The 24,291-nt window shown below is 51.1% G+C and overlaps 1 protein-coding gene across 5 annotated transcripts in view; it reads right to left on the reverse strand.

The window, feature by feature from the left end:
- PCBP3 (poly(rC) binding protein 3) overlaps positions 1–23,199 on the reverse strand; it is a 45,159-nt gene extending 21,960 nt beyond the window's left edge. For 2 of the 5 annotated variants that reach the window (XM_058809217.1, XM_058809216.1), the window contains exons 1-9: positions 23,125–23,199; positions 21,864–21,974; positions 5,693–5,834; positions 5,391–5,414; positions 4,588–4,620; positions 3,940–4,056; positions 3,303–3,434; positions 2,903–3,031; positions 573–647 (exon numbers count right to left, since the gene is read on the reverse strand). In XM_058809217.1, the coding sequence (XP_058665200.1) occupies positions 573–647; positions 2,903–3,031; positions 3,303–3,434; positions 3,940–4,056; positions 4,588–4,620; positions 5,391–5,414; positions 5,693–5,761 (579 nt within the window). In that variant the 5' untranslated portion in view covers positions 5,762–5,834; positions 21,864–21,974; positions 23,125–23,199. Of the gene's footprint in view, positions 1–503; positions 648–2,902; positions 3,032–3,302; positions 3,435–3,939; positions 4,057–4,587; positions 4,621–5,390; positions 5,415–5,692; positions 5,835–17,488; positions 17,580–21,863; positions 21,975–23,124 lie in introns of all 5 variants that reach the window. The other 3 variants (XM_058809219.1, XM_058809218.1, XM_058809215.1) reach the window with 2 other exon arrangements.
- Positions 23,200–24,291: the final 1,092 nt, after the last annotated feature.

Genomic DNA, 24,291 nt, shown 5'->3' on the forward strand with positions numbered 1-24,291 from the left:
CCACCCCAAAGCTCATGGCTGGAAATAGCACGAGATGTCTGCAAGGCTGCAGTGTCACTGGGGTGACACAGTGCAGGCTCTGGCACAGGGGGAAGCAATACCCCAAACCAGCTGAGCGCCAAGGAGGGGGACACGGCTCTCCCATGGTGGCTGGCCTGAACAGAGAAGGAGCTGTGACAAGCCCTTCCTACGATGGATCAATTACAGCTACACAAAGGTATTTCTAATTGAGCTGGAGGTGCCAGAGAGCAGCGACATCCTCTTGTTCAACAATGCTTTTCTAATCCTCTCCTTCTCAACCACTGACAAATACTGAACTTGGGTCTGGTGAAGTAAATTCTAGCCTTTCCTTTGTGTCTCCCCAGGCTGGCTGTTCCCTTCTGCTCATTGTCCAGCATCCATCACAGGAGCTAAGCCAAGAGCTTTCAGTCCAGCTGCCATGGCACACAATGGATGGGATGACACCATGCAAGTCAGAAGGCAAGAAACCTGAGTGCACTAACGGGCAGCGGCTGGTGCTGCAGTAAAAGGCTGAGGTTGGCAGTGGAGGCTGCAAGCGGGTCGGCTCTTACCTGACCACCTGCAAAAATGACAGGGGTGGAGGCGGGCTTTGGGCGGTAGGGAATGGTGGCACCTTTTGGTGGGGACTAGGAAAAGGGATAAGGAGAGGGAGAGAGAACATTAGAACAGCTTTCCTGAAACAGCGGCAAAAAGAGTGTTAGAAAGCACCTAACAGAGCACGGCCCCCGGGGCCGCCACGGCAACACCCGCACCAGGCAACACCGCGTTTCTGGACAGGAGCACACAGGGGAAAGAGGGGTTCCATGGGCAACAAGGACAACCTGGGGCATGGGAGATCCCCTGCCAAGGAACAGGCCCCTAAATGGCCTCCTGGACCTCCGCTGCCTGCCTCAGCTTTGCTCTGCTCTGCGCAAACCGCATCACCTGCTCCAGGCTCTGGGAATCCTCCTCAGAATGCCCTGAGGAGAGCCTCAAACAGCAAGATGGGGAGGTACAGCCCATCTGAGCAACCCAGCACCATGCTCAAGCTCTTTGGCTGCCCTCATCTTCCTCACTGCCTGAAAAGGGTCACCTTCAGGCCTTGGTGTGGTCATCGCCATCTGAGCTGTGACATGGATGCTGCAAGGCACCTGTGGTCAGCTGATAGGTGTCCCTGCACATGGCAGCGGGCTGGAATTAGATGGCCTTTAAGGTCCTTTCCAACCCACACATTCTGTGATTCCATGATTCTGTGGTCTTGCTGCTCTGTTTCCTCCCTGGGTAGGTCTGAGCAGAGCTGCAGTGAACGAGCTGCAGGTGTGATGCGCAGGAGCTGCTCACCCAAGTTCTTCCTCTGGTTTTCTCCTGAACAACTTACGGGCTATAGGAAACATGGAAATTTCTAGGGATCAGGAGAGATTTCAGCTCTCTTCTTCCTTTCTACCCAAAGTTAAAACAACTCAGTGACTGCTATATAAGGACAGGCAATAGAAATTACACAATCTCATGGAAAAAAAAAATCCTGTACATTCTTTGGATATCCACTTGTAGGAAAGCAACATTACCTAAATCCTGCTGCTAAGCACCTCTCTGTGGGAAAGCTGATCAAAGTACATCTCCAGCATCCCAAACCCACTTGTTCTTTTATTGCATTACAAATCTTGGAGGCAACGAGATGGGATTATCTGTTTAAGACTGAAAGGTGATATGGAACATCTCTATGAGCCATTAAAGCCAGGGCATTTTCCAGATTTCAGACTGCAAGAAGACTTGTGGGTTTTTCTCTTTCCTCTCTGTACAGAGGAGCAGCTCATCTTGCTTTGTGAGAAAAACTTTTTAATACACCTGGCAAGCATCATCTCAGGCTCATCTCTACTGCAGTCTGATGATGACCCAGATGTCATTGGGTGCTGCAGTCTACGACCTGGTCATCCAAAATTCCTACGGCAGCAGTGCAGCTGCCTGAGCATCACAGCCAGCAGGCATGGGAAATGTGGCTCCCGGCTATCCCTGCTGAGATGTGCTGCTGCCAAGCTGAAGATGCTTCCATCTGGCTTTGCATCACCTTCACCAAGCCTTGCCATCCACATCTGATGCTTTTCCAGTGGGAAACAATGCAAGAGCGCCTCACATTGGTCCTTGTTTTGTCTGTCTCTGAGATGCACCAGAAGTGGAATGTGTCACCATCCTGTGTCCCAGGAGCTTTCCTCCTGGAGCTTCTCCCATCTGAGGTGGCAGGTGTGGACATGAGGCATGTGGCTGAGGTCATCTCCAGCAACTGGTACAGCAGCATTTCTCCATGGCAGAGATCTTCCAGCTCTGCTTGTCACCATTTATCCCAGAAAAGGGCACCTTGGACATATATCCATGTGCCCTACAGTCCCTGCTCTCCACCAGCCTTCCTCACTACCATTCCCACTGTGCCTCACTGGAACACAGCCTTGTGCTCCCAGTTGCAGCTCCCCCAGTGCATGGGATGCTCTGGCCTCCTCCTCCTGGTTGTGGTCCTTGTGAAGCAGAGACCAGGTTCTTGGAGCAGTGGCTGTCTGTAGCCCCCATATCCTTCTCACAGCACCCTGAGTGCTGCTGGGACGCCAGGCCAGGCTGTCCCAGCTTGCTGGCACCCCTCTGCCCTAAAGCCACCCCCTGCTCTGACACAAACCACCTCCTCTGGGGCACCCAACCAGACAGGCTTCCAGTGTGGGACTCTAGAAACTATGGACAATGGTGGGGAAAAGACACGGGGTGTATTTCCAGCAGAGGTACCAGGAAATGAGAGTGGTCTGACAACGCGTGGTGAAGGGGACACGAGAGACACGCTCTACAGCTCCCAGCACTCTGGTGGGGCCAGCTGGGATTTTTTTTTCCATATGTACTTTACCCTCTTTGTTACAGACTGTACCTCCAGCATCACCACACAGATCTGTTTGACACACTGGATAATTGCGTCGGGTGTCCCCGAGATTGTCACCGCCCGCTCCGTGGAGTTGGGCAGCATGTCCCCTGCCACTTGGACCTGAGCACCTGTGGACTGGAGACAGAAAGAGAGAGGAAGGAGAAATCCCACAGCTGAACGCCTTCACTCAGAGCCAGCTCCAGCCCCAACACCATGCGCCTCCTGAGGGCCCGGCACCGGGGCATCCCATGGGATGCTGCTCCTACATCAGCCACACCATTCCGGGAAGCAACGTGATCCGTGATGCAGCACAGGGATCCCCTTTTCCAAGGCAGCTCCCCTTTGGATGCAGATCAGCTCCGAGGAGCTGCACTGAAGGGCAATAATGAAACAGAATCTGCCGTACCTCTCGGATTTCCTTGATCTTGGAGCCCCCCTTGCCGATGAGGGACCCGCACTGACTCGCTGGCACCACAAGCCGCAGTGTCACTGGAGGCTTGCTGGTAGCGGTGCTGTTGCTCATGGAGTTGGTTATGTCCTTGGGAAGGAAAAGTGCAGCACATCAGCCCTTGGTACCTGACCAGAGCCACCTCCAGTGCCCAGGTGGCACATCTATACACATCGTGGTCAGGTGACTAAAGTGTTCCCTCTTAAACACTTCCAGGGATGGTGACCACTACTGCCCTGGGCAGCCTGTTCCCAGGCCTGACAGACCTTCCAGTGAAGAAATCTTCCCTAATATCCAACCCAAACCTGAGGTTATTTCCTCTGGTCCTGTCACTGGTTACCTGGGAGAAAAGACCAACCCCTAAATGGCTACACTCTCCTTCCAAGTAGTTGTAGAGAGTGAGAAGGTCACCCCGGAGCCTCCTTTTCTCCGGGCTGAGTCTCCCAGCCCCCTGAGCTACTCCCCATCAGACTCGTGCTCCAGACCCACCCTACTCAGAGATGTGTGAAAGGTTCTGTGCTGAGGCCATGTCCCAGTTAGTAAAACCCAAGCAGGCACTGCTGTCCCCAGCCATGGGCTGCCTCACATTTCTCACCTCCTCAAATTTGTAGGCGATCATGGCAAAAGCCTTGAAGATGGCATCAGTGGGGCCAGTGATGGTCACAATCCGCTCAGGGCAGTTCCCCTCCGAGATGTTGATCCTTGCCCCACTCTGGAAAGAGAAGAGGAGTCCTGGAATAGCCACGGCCAAGCAGGTTGGGTCCTCTCTCAGCCTGATACCTGTGCCAGCCTCACAGCATTCCAGCTACCCTTCCCAACTCGCACCCTCCTCTGCAGTGATTTCAGCCCTGCCTTATCCCAGCCCTTAGAAAGGGTTTCCAATGTTTTATCACAAAGCAAACCCATGGGATCGAGGTAAGACCAGCTCACAGGGTCATTGCCTGTGAAGAGTTTTGCTCACTGTCCTGACAATTCCCCAGGAGCTGCAGGCACAAAGACCCTGGAAAAACTCAAAGCATCTTACAAGTGACTTAATTTCAATGTTTCATTAAATACTTGACTCTGGAAAATGTGACAGGAGTTTGAGTGTGAAGGAAAAAACTGGTTCAAAGAGCTCTGGGGACAGCTGGCTTGCTTGTCCTGACCCTGGGAATTACTGCACATATCACACAGGGCAATATGCAGCTCTGGCCACTCTGCACTCCCTTTCTCCTACAAATCATCCACAGAGCAGGCTGCTCACCTCCTCACGCATCTTCTTCACGGTCTCTCCTTTCTGAAACAAGAGGGAAAACCAAGCCATTACTGAAAATTCACCACTTCTACCTTTAAAACAACCCTACCAAAATGCATCTCCCTAATACATGCCAATGTGTAGCCAAACACGTGGGGGCTGTGATGCCTGGCCCTGCATTCACACGTGACGGTCAGCTGAAGAGCTGAGCATGTAAATGATCAAATATGTATATACAAATTCACAACTGTGAATCTTCCCAGAGTTGGACAAAATGGAAAAATAAGGCACAAGCATACAGGGAAATGGGTTCATGCTGAAAATGTTTGCCACCCTAAACCTTTCTTTTAAAACCACCCAAAAAAACCCCTAATCCTGTATAGCCAGGACTTTCCAAAACACTGTGGAAACACCAGAGCAACTCAGGAAGCTTTTTTGGACAAGGTAAATGGAGTCCTCTGGCCTCAGAGACAGGGGCTATAGAATTACTTAAAATATAATTTAAATGTATCTGTGTGACATTTTTAGTATCTCTTAATGAAGTTATTTGATGAAAACACCAGAGCAACATGACTGTAAACTCCCAGCCATCACCCAGTGAAGCAGCTGGAAACAGGTGAGTTTGGTGAGGTTTTTAGGGGAATGGTCTTTTGACCCCTTTGTGGGTTTCTCCTAATTTCTGGCTCACAAATGCAGCACCTAGCTCAGGCACCCAACACTTTTCAGGACATCACAGGGAAGAGGTGACTGTGGCATATGTCACACCACAGGTGCAGGAAAAGCATCAAAGGTACATTAAAAGGCATCCTTACCTTCCCAATGATGCTTCCAACTTCCTACACAGAGAAAAAGCCAAAACCAGAGGAAATGACATTAGAAAACGTGATGAGAATCCAACCCAACCCCATAACCAAGTGAAGACCTGGTGGACATAGTTCCCAGCAGAGGGACAGGGCTGAGGGGCAGGAACGAGAGGGAGTGGGAGCACCATGCCGCTCTCCCCACCGGCATGACAGCTATTCCTGGGGCTGGGACAGCTGGACAGAGCTGTGTGTGGGGCTGGGCAGGTGGGACAGGGGCCTGTGAAGACACCCCCACTGTGGGAGCCCCTTACCTTGCCGTGCATCAGCAGCCGGATGGTGAGGGTGACGTTGAGGCCGCCCTCGGAGACCTTGGACTCCATTTCCTACCGGGAACAGGAGACGTGCACTAGCTGGGAGAGCAGCCCGGCACAGGCAGCACCTTGGCGGGATCACCTGGGACACAGCGGGGAAGGCTGGCTCTCAGAATGGGTTCCTGGGGGTGGGACAGACTCCACAGAGTAGCTAAAACCAACTCTGGAGCCAGGCATCAGATGAGCAGCCTGGCCAAGGGCCAGCGGCTGCAGTGGGGCTTTAAAGCGATCACAGCACCTGTCTAGCAAACCAAAGTTCACCATTTCCAGCATAAAGAAAACACAAGGCACCTTTCCTGTGGTCAGGATTGTCTATCTGACTCGAGGAGCACTGAATGGGAAGGACAGAACTGGCATCCTGGTTGCCATGCATCCTGACCTGAGAGCTCCCAGCTAGGCAGACTGTGGACCACACCCCTTCCAGCCACTTGTGTCACAAATATCTAAGGAAACCATGCTGTTTTCCCTTTCCATTTTCTCTCTTTCCTCCTCCGCCCTCTAGAGGGTCACTGATGTTTTGAAGTCAAGAGGATGAAATAAATAAAAACCACAGAATGGCAACAAATCCTTCATTTTTCACGCATGATGCCTCTTTAGGAGCATCTCTGCATGAGGACGTGGCATATGAAATGTCCCTGCAGCCCACTGCATGGGGAGAGCAGTCCCATCCCAGAGGGAGGTGCCAGCATTCTTCTACATGCAGTGCTGAGGGATACAGAGCAATCCTCCCTCACGTTATTTAATCCCTCAGTCTGTATGAGATGGGAGATTTTTCATCCTGCTCACAAGCATCTGGCATTTCCCTTTGCTCAGACAGGGACTTATTGAGCAAAAACAGCAGAAGATAAACACGTTCTCAAGTACTGCTTTAATGCAAGTCAGGATGAATAAACAGCAGCAATGCACAGACCTGGGATATGGGTTTGATGCAAAACCTCTTCCCAGAGGTTATTATGAAACCCAAAATGGATAAACCCACGTGGGTTGCAGGGGGATAGAATTCCCTGAAGCTAAAGGACACTGGCTCACTGGGAATGAGGCTGCTTATGACCTACATGCAAACATGGGGCTTGAGGCTGCTGCATCTTACAAATGGAAAAAAAAGATGGAATCTTCACAAGAAGGATAAGAAATGAAACGTGCTGAACACCAAAACAGATTCACTGGCACAGGCTGCCCAGAGAGGCTGTGGGGTCCCAATCCCTGACAGTGCCCAAGGCCAGGTTGGACAGGGCTTGGAGCAACCTGGGAGAGTGGAAGGTGTCCCTGCCTATGGCGGGGGTGAAATGAGATGAGCTTTAAGGTCCCTTCCAACCCAAACCATCTGGTTCTATGTCAAGACAAAAGGTGCTTTTAAGGGTGGGGAGAAGGAGAATATTTCCAAGGAAAAAGGCGATGACATTGGAGACCAAAATAACAGGAATGGGCTGAGAGACTGTAACAGAACAGGCAAGATCAGGAATTTTCAGGACTGAGCCTACTGTAAGGTGTACAATGAAGGAAAATAGTAACTGGCTGTGTTGGTTAACCCCAGGCCGACTCCTGTGCATAGGAGGCAGTGCCAGAAAGGGTCAATAAGCAGACAGGTGGAGGTCAGCATTTCCAGTGCTCACAATGTGCCAGGAGATATACTGCTCACCAGAGACATCACAGAATCACAAAATGGTTTGGGTTGGAAGGGAGCTTAAGATATCCCATTCCACTCCCCTGCCATGGGCAGTGACACCTTCCACTATCCCAGGCTGCTCCAAGCCCTGGAGTTCAACCTCGCCTTGGACACTTCCAGGGATCCAGCTTCTCCAGGCACCCTGTTCCAGGGCCTCTCCACCCTCACAAGGAAGAATTTCTTCCTAAAATCTCATCTAATCCTCCCTTCTTTCAATCCAAAGCCATTCGCCCTGGTCCTGTGGCAGGGAGAGTGTTTGCCATCTCCAGCTCCACACCCCTTGCAGGAGGAACCCTGCATCAGGCTGTTACGTAAATGCCTCCAATTGATTGAAAAAGTGGGTCATGTGTTAGCCAAATGCTCCTGGCTTTAAGATTTATCAGCATTATTAAATTAAACACGCTTCATGCTCCAGTGAGCAGGAAAGCTATATTGGCCTTTTCTTAATCATACTAGTGAAAGGTAAGTGTTTTATAGGGGGCTCATGGGCTCAATGGAAGGCATGGCAACAATAGATCCGAAGCATTTACTCGGGGCACAGGCCTCCCCCAACAGCCCTCATTCTACATGGACAAAGGGCTGGGAAAACTATCCCCCAGAATGTCATTTTGGGCATTTCAGAGCATTCCCTGCCTGGAGAGAATAATCTCAGCCCCTTCCTCTCCACCATCGTGTTCTGCCTTGTTCACCACAGCTCTGAAATAGCTCCTTTGTCCCCCACTTGAAAGCCCCGAGGACACCATTACATGCGGCCCAATGGACAGAGGAGACACAGAGCCCTGCTCCAGCCCAGTGCCAAGCAGGTGCAGCCCCACAGAGGTCAAAGACATGGAATTGGGAGACAGAAGTGTCAGGCTAGGCCCCAGAAGGGAAGCTGCACAGTGAGTCAAGCGAGGCTCTGCCAAGCATCACACCTGGGCAACCACAGGTGGAGGACTGGAGCATCCTTCTTCCATGTATGAGGAGCAGCCAAAAGGTTTTGCACCACAGCAAGGCGAGATCTGCCCCAAAGCAGGACAATGTACTTCCAAAGGATGATCCCATGCCACAATAAATAGGCCTGTTAATTGCAGCTGCCTTTGCACAAGTGCCTAGAGAAGACATCATCAGTTCTCAGAGCAATCTGGTTCTTCCTTGTTTCAAATATATTAAATTCTGGGAAATTTCCTTATTCTATCAGGAAACCCTTTTGTCTGAAAAAGCAACTCAGGAATCCAAGAACAAGGCATAGGAGGGAAAATGAGAGCCCAGACCAGCAGGAAGACTCCTCTTCCCCACGTGCAAACGTACACATTCCAATTTTTCTCTTTTCTCATTTTTTAGAGAATTTGGAACAATTGCCTCAACTGGGGCTCTTGTGTTTATGCTTGCTGATACTTCACAAATACCAAGACATCCCCAAAATAGGAGCAATTCCCTTCCAATTAGGGGAAATCTGAACACTGTGTTTTGAATTAATTTTATAACACAATCATCACAATCATCATACAGGAGGAGGCACATGAAGCAGAACAGGAGAAGGGAAATGGAGCTCTGGGCTGGATGTTGCTCTCCAGCCTAGCTTCCATACAGGAGCTGGAAAAAGCAGAAGCTGGGAGCCAGGGAATCATGCCTCTGATATCCTATCAGGGATGCTATCCCTGATGGCAGGAGGCTCAGCTGAGCTTGAGCAGAGGCCAAATCCCTGCAGGGGGGCTGGGGAACATTGCTGGCTTTGCCCTTGTCCTCCACTTGCTCTTCCTCCTGCCATGCATTCCTAGGGCTCGCTGGGTGCACAAGTCCCATGCAAGCAACCTTTGCTTCCTAGAGTTGTTTTTGGGGGGCACAGGAATATTTTGTTCAAGCTGTCCGAAAACAAACAGAGAGGACAACTCTGTGCAAAGATGCCCCACTGGCATAACTCACCCCCTCCCTAAAACGTTTGAGTGGAAAGTTCACAGGCAACACCAAGCCAATGCAAAGGAAAAAGTCTCCATCACCCCCCCACACCCATCACAGGGCCTCTAGAAAATCCCACTTTCTTGTAGGCATATCACAGAATCACAAAATGGTTTGGGTTGGAAGGGACCTTAATGCTCATCTTGTTCCCCCCCTGCTGTGGGCAAGGACACCTTCCACTATCCCAGGCTCCTCCAAGCCCTGTCCAACCTGGCATTGGACACTTCCAGGGATGGGGCAGCCACAGCCTGGTCAGTGCAGGCTGATAAAATCCAACACCTCAGAGCCCTGCTGACCAAGAGCCCTTGATGACCCGTGCAGGTAAAGAGCAGGGTGGGCAGGGCTTGGTCTGTGCAATCCCTGCTGTGCTACCTTCCCGAAGGACTACACCCAAAACCCTGCCCTGGAGCATCTTGGGTGCTCAGTGGTAATGCCATCCTGGAAAACATCCAGCACACTTCCCAGACTCTCTGGTGCTCCACAAACCCCACCAGCACAGATGTTAAAGACAGCCACAAACCCTTGGCATCCTCCAGCACACTGCAATGTCCCACAGCCAGGATTTCTAACAGAGGTGGCAGAATTTAGTGTTGGGAATTAACATCTGGGACAGAACATCCAACACTCAAGACAGCATTTTCCTCTGTGAGGGCGTCTTCACAAAACTCAGACCAGGGTTTTCTGACTCTTGGAAAACTATGGATGTGTTGAAAGTAGAGAAAAGCCAGGGAGGCCAGGAAAGAGGATGTTTTTCTGACATTTCAGGCTCTCTAGCCTGTTTTTTCAAGAAGGGCTGCCTGCCCATCTGCGTAAGCAGAGGAGCTTTCTCCCCACTCATCTCCCGCTGACTTGATCTTGCCATTAAGACCTAATCCAGAGATTTCCAGCGCAGTGTTTTAGAGGCTGGGAAGCTTGGCAATGCAGCCAGCTCAGGATTATGACGACGGCACAGTCTGGCCAGGTCAAGACAGGGTTGGAAGGAGGAAAAACCTTAAACCACACAGAAATGCATCAGCCACCAAAGAGCTTCAGCTGCTGGGAGATGAAGCTGTGGGAGGGAAGTAGCACCATCTACATGAGTGACACCAAAAGCCACTTGGGAACAAAGATGCAATTCCAGCTGCTGCCATTTTCCATAGCTGTAGTCATTTCGGTTGACTTTTCCTCCTCTCCACTCTCCAGCTTCGGTGGAAACATTTTACCAAAAAAGATGCCCTGTGCCATCCTAGTACGTCAGCCAGCAGGATATTCCTGCCTCTCCCCTGCCCATAACCATTAAAAGCAGCACAGGAGATGAACGTCCTGCTCTGGCCCCCACACCAGGCATCTCTGGAGGCTTCTTTCTCAGTCACCTGCTCTCATTTCCCTGCTTCCCTCCAGCTGAGATCACAGCCTAACAGAATCATTTAGGTTGGAAAAGACTTCTATGAACACCGAGCCCAACTGCTTCCCCAGCACTGTCAAAGCAAACCCTGTCCCCAAGTGCCACGTCAATGCGCCTTTTTAGCAGTTCCTGGGATGGGGACACCACCACTGTCCTGGACTGCCTGTGCCAGTGGCTGACCACCCTTTCCATGAAGAAATTTTTCCCAATGTCCTATCTAAACCTCCTGGAGCACATCCTGGGGCCATTTCCTCTTGTTCTGAATGTCTGCGCTGATACAATGGTGCAGAGCTCCAGCACAGTCACACTGCAGTGGGCACAGCCACATCCCAGCCAAACACCTGCCCTCCCCTCCAGGAGATTCCCAGCCGATTTCCTGGTTTTCTCCTTTATCTGGTGAACCTCACTTATAGGCTCAGGCATTAGCCTCCAACAAAGCAAGTTCAGTCCAGGGAGAATGGCTTGTTTTGTTGCGATGGTTCTACTGCAATCTTTTGTATCAAGACCACTGGATGAAACTGTAGCCTTTCCCTGCCAACCTCCCCAGGATGATGGTTTGGAACACAATTTTCCCCACTGCAACAGGACTGCAGGATGACAGTACCTATCTCTGTGCCCTGATACATTTGTGGGAGATAAAACCTTGAGGTTTGTGTTAATTGCAGGCTTAGAGGAAATTCAGGTACCTTAGACATGCCTCTACAGAGATCTAGGATGCAGAATTCCCATTCACTCACATGAGCTGCTGCAGTGTTGCAAGCAGGGGTCAGACACAGAGTGAGGGAAATGCAATGTAGTAGCAGCAGGATGTTAGATGTCCTTAGGAAAGCCAGAAAACCTTGTTTGGGCTGTTTTCAGGGCTTTTTGATTGTGAGACCTTGAACCCCTTTAACCACTACCTCAACAACGTTATTAGAATTATTAAGAGTTATTCAAAGACTAACTTAATTTGTTTAATTAAAGCTAATTTTGGAAGGTTGGGGTGAGCAGGGAGGGGATGGGAACACTGTGCTCTAATTCAGCCACTTCCAAATCACTCTTTTAATTACTTCTGGAACAACTCGCCAATGAGAACAGTATTTTCAGTGAATGTCATACTGCATAAGTGCATCAGAAACTTCCCCATATGAGGTGATGAAAGCCAGTGCTCATTGCAGCTGGGTCCTCCATGACTCAGTGACCAGAAGCACCGGCATGTGTCTAAGCTTTTGGCAAGACCCCAAGTGCCAAGGAAATAACATTTCCCAGGATAAGGAACATCAACTCTTTCTCCTTTTGTCTGCCAGCAGATTAAAGGATATATAAAAGGAATTACAGTTTTTTCCTGAAATATCAGCTGTCCCCCCAAGATCAAGCCATTATTTTGGAGCATCCATGGGAGCTGCTGATGGTGCAGCGAGGATCAAGCACTGGCTGGGTCGTGGCTGATGCCAGGCGCCCCGGTGGGCCGAGGGAGGCAGAGCCTGCAGCAGCGCACTGCCCGCCTTGCCCGGGCGCTGCCACGGGGCTCGGCACTGCAGAGCGGGGCGGGCTCTGCTGCAGGAGCCCAGCCGGGGGAAAGCATCCCCAGCGTCACCGCCTGGCACTGCAGAGAGCGGGGAAGGGACTGCTTCGGCGCCACGCTCTGCGTCCGCGTCCCTGACCGCCAGTGGGACCTGGGGAGCACCACGAGCAGCGCTGCAGCCGGACCGAGCCCACCGGAGAGCAGAGTAACTGTGGCGTGTGCAGGGAGCTGGGGTGGGTGAAACCACTGGAAAATGGCTGGGAAATGCTCTAAAACCCCCCAAAACACTGCTCAGGGACACTCCTGTTAAAATGCCAGGTGACAACCCAGGTGGGAGAAGCTCTTGGCGAGCAGAGCAAGAAGCCAAAATGAGTGCAGCAATGTGAAGAAAATAAGATAGAATTTTGCAACTTAACTGTGTGCAATTAAGTGCGCAGGAACAGAGGAAATGCTCCCCATCCACCTGAAAGTGGCTGGGAGTGACACGCTGAATTGCAAGACCAGGAGAAGGAAACCAGGAATGGTGAACTGGCTCTTCCAAGGAGATCCAGGCAGCAGAGAGCAACCCCACAGCCCTGGGGCCAGCAAACACGGACCCACAGGCAAGGGCTGGAGGAACCAGGGCTCTGCAGCACAGGAGGGCAGAGGGACACAGGGCCTTGAGCGAGGGGCTTAAAGCTACACTGAAGAAGAACCAGGAAAAGAGCTTCTCCACAGCCATGCCATGCTGCCAGTTATCCTTCTTTAAATCTTCCAAACATTCATGTGTTGGCAAATAAAGCTCATCTCTGTTCAACAACCACATTTACAACCTTGGCACCAAGCCAGATGCACCCAATTCAGGGTTATTTCCTCCCAGCCAAAGGCCAAGGAATGGAAGTCAGGAGGTGCCACCTTGCAGCAGGAGATGCCTCCACAGATGCCCCAGGGATGCCCTGTCAGGGTTGAGCATCAGCCCCAAAGAACCCATATCTTGTCCCAAAGGAGCCAGGGCAGTTGGAAACATGCCCCAAGGGATGAGACAGTCAAATATGAGCTCCCTAAATGCCAGATTTTATATGTCATTTTTCAGGGGAACCCAAAGGACTTCCCAAAAAGGATGCTCACGGCCACAGACCCGTGCTGGATGCCAGCAAAGGAGAGAGCAGAGGGAGATGTGTGGACCTCCAGAGACAAGCAGCTTGTTCCCCAGCATTATGGAAATGAGAGGCACAGCACTGCAAAAAGCTCCAGGCACATTCCCAACATCCTTGCAGCTGGGGGACAGCTGACAGGAGAATCCCTCCATGGACCTGGGAAAGCAGAAAGTGCCCACCTTCCAGGGCACCCTGCAAAACAGATAGGATGCAACCAGGAGCATCTCTCCACAGCGCCCAGCAGCAGCCATCCCACAACCCCCCTCATTCACCTCCTCCAGACCCTGCTGGCTGCCCTGGCTTTAATCCCACAGGCAGCATCATCCCAATAATTTCCTCCATTTTCAATCTACTTCCCTCCATTTTCAATCCACTGATCTGGGGGCAGTCCACAAATCCCTTCATCCTGAGAGTGAAGCAATCTACTGTTTCATCTCATCCCATCTCCATTTCTCTAATCCCTGGAAACAGGAATGAGGTTCGGAGCACGTGGGCTGCCCCGGAGCAGTCTGTCCAGGCACTGCTGGACAGAAACATGGGGGGCTGGGGCTACTCTCATAAATGTCACCCAACTTCCCAAAGCACCTGGGGCAGTTCCGAGCCCCTCCTGATCCAGGGATAGGGGAATAGGTCTTCCCACTCTCCCCAGCTGCCATGCTGGGGACGTAAGGGACAGATTAGGTGCAGCACAGAAACATGTGGGGATCAATCAAGGGTGATGGGGGGAGTTAAAAATATCCTGGTCCCATCAATCCCGGTCGAATCCAGTGCTCCTTGTCCGCAATCCCAAACCCATGATCTTCCTCCTGGCCATGGATGCTCTTTGGGAATGGTAGACTGATCAGTGGGAAATGGGACTCTTGTTTCTGCCTTCCCTGGAGTAGCATCCCAGCACCCTGAGGGGCTCAGTTGGGATGCAGACTGACCCCGTCCCTCCTTTGCCAAGCCCCCACTGGTGCAGGGCTGGAGGAGGCAGGAGCAGGGGATCCCACACCCACGGCCACCACAGGGCCGTGTCCCACCGGACACTGTCCCCAGCCCAAAGGAAGGGGCTGCAGGGCCATGTGTGACAGGGCTGCGTGGTGGCCATGCTGGGCTGCGCTGTCCCCATCCTGCGCAACGCTGCCTCTCCCCGCTCCAGCTGGCAAGGAGGAGGATGGGGGCCCTCGGCATCCGGGGGTGGATCGCCAGCGTGCTGCGCTCAGACCCTGACAGCAGGCTCCAAAACTGTCACTCCCGATCTGTTTTCACTTCAGCTAAACCTCAGCCCCGATTACAATCAAGGAGAGCCGCCTCTCCTCTCCCCTTCTCCCTGTGGTAGGTCCTCTGTAACCTCGGGTCTCAATGCTGAGCCAAACCCCAGCCAGGGAATGGGTGAACTGGCTCTGCTGGGAAATGGGGCTGCTGGAGGTGGGGTCACGACTGCCCCTGTCCCCAAGCCTGGCCCTGGAAGTGAGGGCACAGCCACTGCAGTGGTTGTATCCCTGAAGGGCCATGGGTCTGTCAAAATCCATGGGGGATGCACCTCCGATATCACCAAAGCCACAACCTGCCTCTGCCATGGATGTTATCCAGCTCCAAGGTTGCATCCATGGGATGGAGGGGGTTTGGTGGCAGTAGGGTGCCCCCACTGCCTGCTGCCAGCTCACTTAGCAACCCCCAAATTAAATAAATTAAACCAGATCTGTGTGTATGCATGCGATCACAGCACCAGGATGGATGTGTTCAGCAGAAAGCTGGGAAACGCTCAGCAGATGGAGACAGCCCTCATCGACTGGGGAAGCTTTCAGATTCCCTTTCCAACTGAGCTGGCCACAAAGCAGCTGCGGAGAACCATCGGACTCCCGCCATGGGGGCTGTCACCCATCCTCACGCTGCAGGACTGGGGGGCTCAAGGGCAGAGGTGCCACCCTGCGGGTTTGGGGACCATCCCCTGCTCTCCAAAGGCACACAAAGTCTGCAGTCAGGGCTCCCAGGGCTCCACTACCACCGGGACCAAGCTCATCCCAGTGTGCCAGGCATGTTCCGCCCCCAGCACGGAGAGCCATGCCGCCAGCAAGGTGCCCTCTCCACCTGCTCCGCAACAAACACCCATTTTCCAAGAGGGAGTCTAGAAAAAGCAACTGATCCCCTGGGAAAAGCAATCCTGGGACCACAAAAGCAGCATGGCTGGCTGGCACCCAGGGGAGTACCCCTCAAGGTGGGCGGTGAGCAGCTCCCCATGCCCCCTGGTCCACCACTGAGGGATTTGCTCCCTCTGCCAGTGATCCCAACGGCATTCCTCTTCCCGCATCCCATGCCACATTCCCGCAGCTTCACCAATGCTATTTTGAAAGTATTGAAATAATGTTGGAGGCACTTATAAAGAGATTTGTCCCAGCAGCCTTTTGTCCCCACCTCAAAATGACCATTTTTCTTTGAAGGAATAAGCGTCCTCTTGATGCAGCAAGATTAAAAGAACATTTCCTGCAGTTGTTTCCCAAGAAGAAAAATTTGCTTTTGTGTCTGAGAACGCTGAAAATATTTATATAAACAAATCCCTAAAAGGGGGAAGTCTGAGATTAAGTGCTTTGGAAATATTACCAAGTTATTCTAGAATTCTGTATTAAGAGCAAAATGCCAGCTATTAGGAAAGAATGCCTGTTTTTTTTTTTTTAATTCAGGGTTGGGTTTCTGTATCAAAATGCAGCCTAGCATCTGTCCTTGCATCTGTCAAAACAAAGGTCAATCATTTTATGGAAACTTAAACACAATGTCCTTGAGCTACTGTTTTTTTCTTGTTTATTTTTAAGCTGGACGTGACTTCCAGTTAATAAAATCAGACTTTTTAAGATGGTTCACATTCAAATCACATTATCCCAGAAATCTCAGATTATGAGAAAAACATACCTGAGAATATTTTTCCTTTATAGTATAGAGATGATAATTTGGGGTTGATTTCAACAGCTTTTAAGTACTCTACAACATTTGCCACTAATATTTCACTTTTCTACTTACAAAGAGATCATGAAACCAAGAAAAATACAACAGAAACATGACAGTTTCAGGAAGAATTTTGACACCCTTTTTGAGGAAAATGGGTATCTGAGGGCAAACAGAAAACAAAGCGAGCATCATAATAAAAGGGATTCCTCTCTCTGAATCAAATTTCCCCAGCAAAAGGAAAGAAAATGAATGAAAATAGGATGGAATTAAATAATAAGAATATTTACAGCATTAAAAATTAATGGATGTGGAATGGAAATAGAAATATTTTTTAAAAATACTGGAACTAGAATGGAATTCAAAATAAAAATATTTTAAGTTTGGAAATATACTGGAACTAAAAAGTAGAAATACCTAAAACCAAACAAAACAAAATAACAGAAGGTAAAAATCAAATTAATTGGGGTTGAAGGTTTTATTATGTAGCCACACTAAGACATGATTAACATCCCTGTTATTTTAGTGTCCATTCCTTGAAGGCAATTCCATTTGTGCCATTCCCACCCTAGAGCACACACAAGTGACACTCTCCAAAGCCTGACTTGCAAATCACGGAATTTAGGAAGAGCTGGATATTCTGGTTAAGGAAGAGATGGATGCCTCCCTACCCACGGCGGCACTGGCTGCTGGGCATGGGTAAAATGGAATTTAACTAAAATAACTAATTTAACTATTTAATAAATAATTTAACTAAAGCGCACGCTTCGAGAATGATGTGATTTTGCAAAACAAAGTTGCAGCAAGATTTGCCAAATTGAACTCACAAAAAATATTTGGATTTTTTTTTTGCAAAAACAAAACCAAAAAGATATTTGGCAAAATAATTTCCCACAAATATTTTGGGAATTTCTCCTAGGAGAGACTTGGGGAGCAGCCGCTAACTTAAGGGAATCCCATTGCCTGCGTGCCGATGTCTCCCACAATCCCACCTCGCACTGCCACACATGTAAATTTCCTCCAGGAGAGATCCCCTTCAAACTGCTCCTAAGCATTCAAAGCTCTTCCAACCCAACCAGAGCCCAGGACCCAGCTCATTCCAGGACTCTTCCCTGACTTACACTGGTGGGAAAAGTTGCCCGCGGCGGGTGGTCCTCCACCAAGACAATCTGTTAAATCTCCTTACCTTTCCCAAAGAACCGCTCTCGTGCCGCTTTGGCAGGAGGGGGATCCAGACAGATGGCCAGTCTTTTCACGTTTGGAAAGGATGAAAAATGCTACAGGGGGGAAGAAAAAATCCCAGTGATTTTTTTCTTATTCCGCTGTTCAGCGCAGAAGGGCTCCCAACCTCATTGGCCCTGGGAGATCCACCACGTGGCATGGGATGAAGGGCACGTGACCTATTTTCTCCCAAATCCCTGGGTTTGCTGGAAAGGGGGATGCACCCACTGCTGATGCTCTTGTCATTTCATGGACTCTGATTTATTTATTTATTTTTATTATTTTTTTTTAAGGCCACTGAGCAAATCTGGATGCCCTGAGGTGATGAAGGCGAACCAGCCAACACTTCCAACACGAAGGAGAAAGGATCTCAGCATCAGATGAGCTCTGGTGCACTGCCTGTGTGCAGGGGGAATTTTAGGCATGTTTTAGAGGGTGCCTGCCCTCCCAGTGCAGGGCCAGAGCCTCCAGGAGGGACAGGAGGGCTGTGCCAGACCCTCCATCTCAGAGGCAGCAGCACGGTGGGAAGGAGCAGGCTGAAGCCCTGCCTGCACATCCCAGAGTTCAGCTGGCTCCCTGCAGGAAGCGGGTATGTTACAACTGCTCCATCACCCAAACCAGACGATCTCGTGCCCCGATGCTGCTCCTGACCCCTCCTCAGCTGTGCCCATCCTCTGCTGCCCTCCCGGCTGATGCACCCAACAACTGCTCCAAAAGATGACAATCTCCTTCGGAGGCTGCTGGAACAGCTTTTTGGGAAGCTGGACCACAAGCAGGGAGGGAGCGTGGCACACTGCCCGCTCCCACCAGCCCTTGGCCACACCAGGCCCAAAAGGTGTTTCAGTGTCCCGCCCCACAGACACTCACCCAGCCCAAAATGCAGCACAATTCTGGGCATCCCAAAAAGATCCCCAAGACTCTGTGGAGCAAAGAAAGCCAAGCCACTGCTCTCAGTGTCTGATTTTGATGGGTGCTGGGGGTGTCCCCTTGTCCCAGCTCTGAGCCACCATATCCCAGCTGGCCATGGTCCACAGGCCAAGCATCTCCTGTCCTTCCCTAAGTAGCCAGGGCAGGTACCAGCACTTTGGTGTCCAGACATTCCATTTGGGGAAGGGAAAAGGAATTTTTGGAGTCCCCAGATAGCCTCATGTTTTGTCCATCAGAGCTCAAGCCAGTTGGACCAGCCAGAAGAGGCATTTTTCTGGCAACCCAAGTCTCCACTGGTCTGTGCCAACTCTTGACTGTGCCGTCTTTCCATGCCACACCTGTTCACCTGAAAGCAATGGCCAAATCCACCTTGGGCATCTACCCTTGGCAGAGCCCTTCTGCAGAGCAGCTGTCCCCAGCCACCCCATCACCCAAGGGCTCAAGACCTTTTATCCGGGGGGGCACCTAAGGCTCCAGAGAGGACCAGCTGAGCTTGGTGAAGCAGCCGTGGCCACCTCCAGCCCTTCTTGGCATCACCACCATGCTCCAAATGCTGGTTCTTCCTTGCAGATGTTCCCTTTCCACGGCTCTGCACAGAGACTGGAAGCATCAGAAGCACAGCCCCTAATTCCAGATTCTTCCTGAGGCCAGACTGTCTCACCATGCTGTTCCCAAAACCACAAGTACAGCCATAAAAGACCTCAAACAGTGTAGAAAAGTGCAGGGTTTCACCCAAATCCTCTCTGGCTCGGAGGGTCACGCTCCAGCCAGATCATGGACGCTCAATTCCAATAAATACACACTGAGGGAGAAACTTCCCACACTAGAATTTTCAAATGCAAACTATGGCCACAGCCCAAAGCACCCAGCTCATTGCTTGCCCCTCCCATGTTTTCTGATGGCCACAGAGAAGAAACCTGAGCACCCTGGGATAGTGGAAGGTGTCCTGGCCCATGATAGGGGTTTGGAACGAGATGACCTTCAAGGTCCCTTCCAACCCAAAGCATTCCATGATTCTGTGGTTCCATGAACCTCCACCCCATCTTTCAGCCCCCTCCTCCTTCCCCAGCAAAGCTAAAGCTGGGTCCCCAGTAATCTTCCCAATAATTATATAATAGAGAGGCAGTGGATAAATCATTTCAGGCCACTGTGCCGACAGAAAGCAAGCTGGATTAAAAGATCAGAACAAGCAAATACTTAGATTAAAATGGTTTGTTATTTTCAGCTGCAGGAAAAAATCTGTGGCCAAAGCACAGAAGATGCGAAGCAAAGGCGCATCATCTTCTTTCCCCCCAAAACCTGACCTTTTTATGGATTTGCCAAGACAAGTTCTAAGTTTCCAACCTCAAATCAGGTTTTGCTTCCCAACAGGTAAAATATGCACTTTGCCAGTTCATATGACTTTTTAGCTAAAGATTAAGAGATGCTTCAAGTTGTATTTTGCCCATGTGAAGCCATCAGAGCCCTTAACTCAGGAGAACCAGTGCATGGCTAGGCAGATAACGTCACTGCCTACGAAAAATGTGGCTCCTGGCAAGATGGGCAGCAACCCCTTTCCCTTGCCCCATGCCTCCCCACAGCCCCGAGCTGATGGCAGGCGCTTGCCAGGCTTACCAGCACTGCAGAGGCGGCAGTGGCAACTGGGAGAAGCCCATCAGACAGTGGGTTGGCTCTCCACAGGGACCTATATGTTGTCCCCCTAGCCCCCAGCAAGGTCAGCGGCCTGGGGTGCTATGCTCTGACTGATGGCTTTGGAAAGGCGTGAAGGGGAGGCAGGAACAAAAGGGGGGGAGAGGGAGGTGGTGCTGGGGGCTGAGCTCTCCGCAGGGCATGGCGCTCATCAGCCCAGTTTGGATCGATGGGTGATTCACCTTCAAGTTCAGATTGAGCAGAAGGGTCAAACTGGGAAATGGTTTGGCACTGGCAGGCACGTCCCCATCACCACCCTGCAGCCTCATGTCACAGCTGTTTGCCTTGCTGGAATGGACAACTCCCACCCGACAGTATCTCCAGAATCAGCATTCCCACCTGAACACATTGCTAACCCCGTAGAGTCTCCATCTTCCAGCATCAGCAGTGACCACTCATCCCATCACCTGGATGGGAGATGGAGCAGCAGTTTTTTCAGAGTGAAGTACCAGAATATCCTGAGTTGGAAAGGATCCACAAGGATCATCGAGGCCAGGTCCCGGCCCTGCACAGGACAATGCCCACAATCCAACCTTGTGTTCTTCCAGGTGTCTCTCCCAGCTGTAGCTTTGCTATAAAAACATCACGGTACCACACACACAGGATCCGCCTAGAGTTCCGACGATGGAATCCCATGGGGCAAGAGGTCCAAGACACAGCCTTGGGGAGGGCTTGGACAGAGACAAGCACCAGGCTCCTCTCCCTCCTGTGGATGTGGGAGAGGGGCTGGGACACAGACCTGGGAGAAGGGATAGGATGGTGGGCAGGGAGCATGAGAAGGCAGAAAAGTTATGTCAGAGGCCTTAGCAGAGGGAGATGGGAGCTATGAGATGTTTTGATGTTCACCAAAACTCCACCTTATATTGTAGGAAAGTGTATTCACTAAAGCCAGAGAACAAAACACACTTGCTGGACAGGTGATGGTGGAAACTCAGACCAAACACAACCAGTACCCACCACATCAACAGAGGCCATGGGTAAACCTCCTCACAGTTTTCTTTGGCAAGTTCTATCCTTGCTGCACCTCACTGGGTCACCTGCAGCTCCACTGGGAAGCCTCCATCCCCCTATCCAAAACCCACCCTTGTGCTGCAGGTGCAGGCTGTTTGCTCTGGCCAGTCTCTCCCAATGTTTTCCGGGCAGAAAACAGGGATAAGTGACACTCATAAAAGGAATGGGAGAAAAGAGAAATGGGTTTGTCTGTCGGTACATTTCTGCTTTATGGAGCTGTCTTCTCCCTCGGAGACACGCATCCTCCCCTCCACTAATGGAGACGCTGCCCTGCCATCCATTCGTGCCAGTCAATGCCTGGGACAACACGATGGCCTAGGGCCACTCCGGATCTATTTTAGTCACAAAAGCAGAGTGGCTGATGAAAATCACTCCATCTCTGCACTTCCCAGCTAAGTTCTTTTACTGGTTTTAATGGAATGGCCAGCGTGGTGGAAAGCAGGCGGCGAGGGCAGAGATGGCGGATTGAGAGACCTGCACAGATGCAGGAGAGAGGCCCCAGCACCCTCCTTGCAGGTGCTTTACAGCCTGAGGGACCTGCAAAGATCACTCCTCCCAAGATTTGCCCAGAGAAGCTGTTGCTGCCTTGTCCCTGAAGTGTTCTGGGCCAGGTTGGACGGGGCCTGTGGAAGTGTCCCCTGGAACAAGATGAGCTTTAAGGCCCCTTCCAATCTGAGCCATTCTGGGGTTGTATGACTTGGAAAGGACCTTACCTTACCCTAGAGAATGGCCTCAAGCTCCAGAGTGATTCCTGGGAAGGTCTGGCTGCACCAGAAAAGGGCATGCTGAGTGTGGGGGGGAGCCCAGCAGTCCACGGCACAAGCCTGCAGATAAGGACACAGCAGAGGTTAAGGCACAGCACAGAGAAAAGACCAAAGCTGCTTAATGTGAACTTGACAGAGAAGTAAAACACAGACTGGGTTGGGGGTCAGGGGAGAATAATCAAGAGCATCACCTCCAGGTTGTGTTTAGGTAGGCAAGCAGATTTTTTTTTTCCTACATTGCAAAGAGGTTTGGGCAGACCCTCAGCATCCACCAACCACACGAAATCATCCTGTGGAGGAGGAGATCCCTGGAATGCCAGAGAGACCCCGCGGTGCTCACAGCCCAGCAGACCTCCTCTGTGGTCACCTCCCTGTGGCTGTGCCCAGCTGTGGAGCCAGGAGCCTGCTTCCTGCAGAAATCCAGCAGTGGTGGAAAGGATCCAGCACGTTTCAGCACCACGAGTTCCAGGTGCCAGCTGGATTTTTGCTGCTGCTCCCAGTAAGTTAACTGGGGCATGCACTACCCGTCAATACAATCGATGGAGCAGCCTCAGCCACTAATAAACTGAGTGCCAGAGGGCTGGAAAACCTCTCCACTGCCCAGCATATTCCCCAGGCAGCAGGGTGAGTGAACTGCAGATCCCTTGGTTGAACTTGGTGCTGCTCTTAACGTGCTGGGGCACCTTATGTGTTAACAAGGAAAAACCTGCCTCTCCCGGTGACTCAGCAACCTCCGTGCTCATCCTCAGTGACCCCGGCACTTTCCTGCCATGGGAAGGAGCTTGTCAGTGGAAGGGGAGCCCATGGGACCTCCTGAGGTCAGTCTTCAGCCCTGTTGATGCTCACAACAGCATCAGCACTAAGGTCAGACCAGGTTGCCCAGGGCTTTATCCCTTTGGGGCTGAAAACCTCCAAGGATGGAGCATACACAGCCTCTCTCAGGAACCAGCTGTCCTCAGAATTCATGTTTTTTCTCTCAACAGTTCTCTCCATGTCCTCCAAGGTACTGGCTATGTCCTCAGCTAGTGTCACCTACAAGCAGCACAGGTGCCAGGATGGACTCTGAGGGATTTCCCGGCTCTCCACTGAGCCTACACCAGCCAGATAAATTTTAAATCCCAGTAACTTCTGCAATCGCAACATCCAGTGCCATGGGCTCTGGCCAAAAGGAAAAGCCTGGAAAGGATGGAAATCTCAAAGTGTGACTCACCGTTGGAGGACCCGCAGGGCCAGGTCAGGGACCCCGTGGAGTTGGTGGTCAGCAGTGCAGGAGGCAGGGAAGGATCTGGAAGACAGCACATGCTGAGGAGCCCACCTGGAATCCACAGAGCATCCTCCCAGCCCTGCTGCTGTGGCCAAGGGCAAGACAGGGAACAGGGAAGCCCAGGGCCATATCAGAGGAGTCCTTGGTAATTGTTTTATTCCAATCAGTACCAATTGCTGGTCACTGATTCCAGGACTGATAACAAGAAGGGAAAATCCTCATCACAGCACCAGTCTCATCTACATACCCATGAAAAGGGAGCTCAGGCAAGCATTTAGCAATGCTGGAAGGACAAGGGGTTGCAAGGAAACACCAATCCTTCTTCCCAGAGCCAGTGTGGGCACAATTCAACCTGCATCCCATAAATGGGGGGAAGAGACTTGTACTTATCTCCTGGGTCCTAGGTTTGAGTTTTTCCCAAGGCAAGGCTTACCATCCTGCGAACTCAGCATTAAGGAATTTTTTCGCAGTTTTCTTAAACAAAAATGGGTCCATCTTTCAGCAGCTCTGCTCCTTGTTATGCCCCATCCAGCACCTGCCACATAACACCACAGTAGCTCCTTCCTCATCACTGACCAGTCCAAGGCACTCAGGAATTGTCCTAAAAGGTATCCTGAGATGGATAAACAACATTTGGGCTGCTGGGGGACTATCACCCTTGCCATCTCCCAAATCCTCTCTCCAGCATGGCTGAAGGCCCTGCACCTTGTGGCTGCCCTGACAGTAAAAGCAAAGGAGCCAACTGAATTTTTTTTCCTGGTTGCTCTCTCCAGTGAAGCATGCATTTCCAGGAGAGGCAGCAGTAGGCTTCTCCCACCAAAACCTTTCCATCTGCTGATCCATGGCAGTGGAGAGCACAGCTCCATCCCTACACAGCCAGCTTGCCTGCTAGCTCTCATGGACTATGTCAGGAAATTTGGTCAGGAATGTTCAAAAGCATCACTCAGGATGCTGAAGGAGTCATTTCTCAACAGCAGAGTGCCCAAATCTCAGCAAAATCCCGCCTCCTGCTCCCAGATAAAAGCACCTGAGGATGCAAGGAATTCCAATGCATCGAGATGTGACCAATCCCAAAAATCAGCCTCTGGAGACTACAGGATTTCACTGCCCTTA

Source organism: Ammospiza caudacuta, chromosome 8 (assembly GCF_027887145.1).
Source record: "Ammospiza caudacuta isolate bAmmCau1 chromosome 8, bAmmCau1.pri, whole genome shotgun sequence".
NCBI classification, from domain to species: domain Eukaryota; kingdom Metazoa; phylum Chordata; class Aves; order Passeriformes; family Passerellidae; genus Ammospiza; species Ammospiza caudacuta.